General features: G+C 39.9%; 1 protein-coding gene across 1 annotated transcript; it reads left to right on the top strand.

Annotated features, from left to right (window-relative positions):
* Window positions 1-2,539: 2,539 nt before the first annotated feature.
* On the top strand, window positions 2,540-4,618 carry LOC108888484 (uncharacterized). The gene is made up of 2 exons (XM_018684473.2): window positions 2,540-3,052; window positions 3,903-4,618. The coding sequence occupies exons 1-2, from the start codon at window positions 2,953-2,955 to the stop codon at window positions 4,427-4,429; spliced, it is 627 nt and encodes a 208-aa protein (XP_018539989.1). The 5' UTR covers window positions 2,540-2,952; the 3' UTR covers window positions 4,430-4,618.
* The last annotated feature ends 48 nt before the right edge of the window (window positions 4,619-4,666 follow it).

The raw sequence follows: 4,666 nt of genomic DNA, 5'->3' as shown, positions 1-4,666 counted from the left end.
TCTTACCCTCCTCTCTTCCACTTGTCCTGAATCTTTTTCAGTGGTGTGTGAATCCACAGCCGCAGCATCGTAAGGAATGCTCTGGACGTCCACACTCCTGCGGCCAGCCTCCGCCCTCGGCCCAACATCCGGACCATCTTTGCACAATCCCTAATCCTTGCCAGCTCCCTCACCAGAGGACAACTCTGCTATAAAGACTGAGAGAGACTGAAAATATGTCTCCTCTCTTCACTCTCTCTGTTTCTCCTCCTTCTTCTCCCCGCTCTCTCTCTCTGTTTGTGTAACCAGTGTACAGACATGAGCTATATCGAGACTGTTTCAGTGCAGATCTTGCTGTCATCATGACCCAGCCTGCTGAACTGTCAAATGCTCGGTTGTACCTCACAGTCTGAACTGAACAAAGAGCTACTGTGTATCAAGATAGTCTGACCTTTGTACTTTTGTACAAGCAGAAGTTGAAGGCTCCAAGTGGAAATAAAGCAATACTTTGACATTTACAGTATGTGACTTCTTGTAAATTTGTAAGATGAGAAGGCTGATACCACCCTTATGTGTGTATGGTAAATATGAAACTCACCTTGGCTTTACAGACATTTATTTTGAGTTTCTGCTCATTGCTTTGCTGTTCAGGCCACGACTTTACTGCTTTGGTTCACCCTCATCGCTGTCATAGTGTTGGTTTTGGCTGTTTTCAGCTCTAGAAACCAAATGTAAACTACTTGCCAAACAACAAACCGCAGTCAGACACAGTAAGCAGATAGCTACTAAACATAGTGGAACATTTAGCTGCTAAAGAGCCAGATATTTCAATCAAGCACTGGTGGAGACCAAAAACAGAGATAAAAGAGAATTAATAATGGACTTACATTAACCAGGTCGCCAGAAAATCAACTTCAAATGAATGATAATTTTGCTCAGTGACTGCTTGATGTGTAAATTAGCAAATATTTGCTGACAAGTTTCTCCTTTTAAAATGAGATTTGGCTTACAGGTTTAACAGGCACTGATGCTTGTTTTTCTCTTAGGGTTTCACAAGAGCAATCTGCATTATCATGGTATTTTATTCAGATATCACTATGAATAGGACAGCAACGGAAAGATGGATTAGAGGAGGGGTGTAAGGAGAGTGTCAGTGTCATGTTCATGTTTCTACCCTCTATTGTATATTTTAAAGAAAATTTGATATATTAACTGGAATGTATGTTAAACAATTATACAAAAAGTGTAAACTTGCAAACACAGACATAGATGCATGGTTACTATATGTTTCTGTGCATGAAATTAGCTGTGACCCGTACCCTGTGGTACACTCTCCCTTGGGTTCAATAGGCAACAAAGTGACAAGAGAAAACACATGCACACACACACACACACACACACACACACACACACACACACAAGCAGCGTTATGTAACAGTCCTACTCGAGTAGTCTGCAGGCTTTAGATGCGTCCTTGGTAACAATCACTATAGCACCACCAAAGAAAGGACAGGATTGCATAACAACAAACTCAATCCACTCCAAAAGTAGATAAATGCTACAGATCTGAACCCACATATTGTACATAGAGTACAGGTGATACTCTGAAAGATGTCATGTTTGGATCTGTACGTTTCAGCAGCTGAAGTTATGATTAATAAAACGTACATGCAGCCCTGCAGCTGCAGAGCATTGTTTTGTTTTTTCTCAGCACGGCCATATGAACACCTCCCACGCCAACAGCAAAAGAGATGAATAGATTCTCTTCAAAGGAGCGATGAGTCCTTAATTTTATAACACGTATCTGATCATAAGTTGTGATGTGATGCTGGCGAAGACAATATGCCAGCCAGGAGTCTTTATGTAAGTGTAATGCAAGTTATTTTGTGGTATTTCTGAGTGGGTGATGAGGTTACAGCGACGGGCTTTTCTCTATGGAATGGGAAAAAAAAAAAAAAAAAAAAAAAAAAAACTGGGCACAAACACAAACCGCCTGCCTCCTTTTCTCATTGCTTTTATTTTATTTTGTCCTTTTTAATACACTCTATCAACTTACATTCATTCACTCATCTTCCAATATCAAAGGCTTGTGCCCTTCAGAGAAATCACAATGATACTCTTTTTTAATTTTCAGCCACACAGTTGGCATTAGAGTGCTCACAGAAAGACGTTTAACAGACTGCAAACATTCCAAACACAGAATTATAATATGAAGATTATACCTCCAGATCAGCCCATAACACAGCAGTTTCTATATGAGAAAATGTACTCGTCATACAACACTACAAAGCCAAGATAAATCACAGAAAACCAAACTGCCTGTCAACAATCTACCAAATATAGTTAATATTAGATGTGATAATTTGCTATTAGTTTGAATGTATACTGCACTAATACTATATTAATGAAAATACAGGTTTTTCTAATTATCATATCAAGTGTAACATCTCACTTAGTGTGATAATATTTTGTTTGACTTTGATTGTTGTGTTTCCTCTTTCTTTTGCAAGTCAAGTCAAGTCAAATTTTATTTATATAGCGCTCAGTGTTTACCAAGTTAACTAGATGAATTACTGTCTTGTCAATCCTACGGGGACCTGATATTATTCTTTCACTGCTGATAGCTGTGGTTCCTCTGTGGCATGAAAGAAGGCAGATACTTTGTAAATCTTGTTACTGAACTAATTCTTATCTAATCTGTCATTAATTAAAAAAATCCAAATAGTGTTTCTCTATTTCAGCAATGCTTCCAGTAAAAACTTCAAAGGCCAACTCCTGACATTAACCTTTACTGGAAGTACATTCAGCTTGATGCACACAGTAACCTTCATGTATAGCGCAAACAGAAGAAACAGTTCATTACTGGCTCTACAAGAACTATAAGACTTCAGAATGTCCAGTTGTATTGATTCAAAAACAATGCTGAGGCAGATGCAAAGAAGGTGTTACTGAAGTCTGTTTCAGCTGAACAAAATGGCAGCTTTTGCCACTGAGCAAATTTTCACTGAAAGAGAAGAAAGATATCTTTTGACGCTTGTTTTCAGCTCAACAATCCGCTGGAATGAAACCGCAGGTATGCTACATCCTCTGCACATTTTACAGACAATCTAAACTCCTTGGTGATGTTGCATAAGATATAAAGAAACCAGTCAAAGGATTTAGAACACCTCAATTTTTCCAGTTGTTACTGAAATGTATATAGTGTAATGACTCAGTGTGAACAAATAAATAATAAACGTTTTCTTCATTGAATCTTAATCAAATCTAACTTTTTGACCCATTCAGCAGCTGAACACTCTCCTGACATTCTCTCTACAGTGGAAATGAAACTTTGTTTGGAAAGTTCATCCCAGTACTGTTGCAGGAGTTGTCACAGATCCGCACCTGTAGTTTGTTTTGCTTTCACCTTCTGTCCTTGGGGTTTAAGTCTGGACTGTGCTGGTCTTCCATCATGTGAGGACACTGTGCTCTTCTAATGTTTTGGGTGATTTTCAGGCTGCAGGATGAACTCCTGACCAACCAGTCCGTCTTCCTTTGTTTCTGACAGCAATATACAGACTACTTCCTACAGCATAGCATTGTCCTAGTAATGAATCAGAGATTGTAGCAACAAGGTTTGTTCCAAACTGCCTTTGTAATCCACAAAAGTTGGGGATTTCCTGTATGAATTATTTGCATTAACTTTCAAGTCTTAATTTAGTCCCATTACTGCAGTTTCGTAACCCCTGAGGAAGTTGCATTATTTTTCAGTTTTTGGTGACCTTTTTGTAGTTAAGATTATCCACTAGACTTTGAACTGCTCAATAAAAACTGGAAGAATTGAGGTTTTTCTAAACCATGTGACAGGTAGTATATGTTTTGAGTTTTTCAATATAAAAAAGATCAACTCTCTGCAAATCCTATCTATTTTGGTAAATGCAAAGGTAGTCACCATGAATGGCCAAAGCGAAGGATCATCAAGATAGAAGTGTCCAACCTGAAATCATCTACTCTGACTTGGTGCCAGATAAAATCCTTGGCAGCCTGCTTACCTTCTCTCCAGTGTGGGCCTCAAGCAGACGATGAGCATTTTGACGAAATGTGGCACAACGAAATGTTTAATGTGCGTCAATTCAGCACAACGTCCCAGCTGAACTTAATCCCACCCTCAGCAGAAACAGCTGGAGCCAAGATGAGGGGTTGGAGGCATCACCAGCCGGACAGCAGCCAGTCATCTGTGGTGGTGACACCTGTCCATCCAGATGAGATTGACGTACAGACCCTGGCTAACACCAACAATCACTTCAACTTCATGGAGTTTGAGGGGATGAAATCTGTGAGAATCACCGCCTGTGTCCACTCACCTGATGGACGAGAGAGTCAGAGGCAGTGGAGAGTGTCTGATTATAATCTGCAGGGTCACATGATCCTGTCTGTGATCTGCTCTCTGACCACGGACATACAGCAATGAGGAGAGAGGGCTGGCGGAACAAGAGGAGAGCAGGGTGACTCTCTGAGCAGAGGCAGAGAATTTTATTGTAAATGTGAGCATTTTAGTTGGTAGTTAGTAGTAACCTGAAGTAATTGTATTTGGCCACTTGGGGGCAGGAGAAAGAACCTGTAAACAAAACACTGGCACATTATCACCAATAAAGATAATATGGTTAATGTGTCTGTCTCCTATTAACACATGCAGCACACATGAAGC

Source organism: Lates calcarifer, linkage group LG10, assembly GCF_001640805.2.
Source record: "Lates calcarifer isolate ASB-BC8 linkage group LG10, TLL_Latcal_v3, whole genome shotgun sequence".
NCBI classification, from domain to species: Eukaryota; Metazoa; Chordata; class Actinopteri; family Centropomidae; genus Lates; species Lates calcarifer.
The sequence above is the reverse complement of the archived record's forward strand: the minus strand, read 5'-3'. Positions and strand labels throughout refer to the sequence as shown.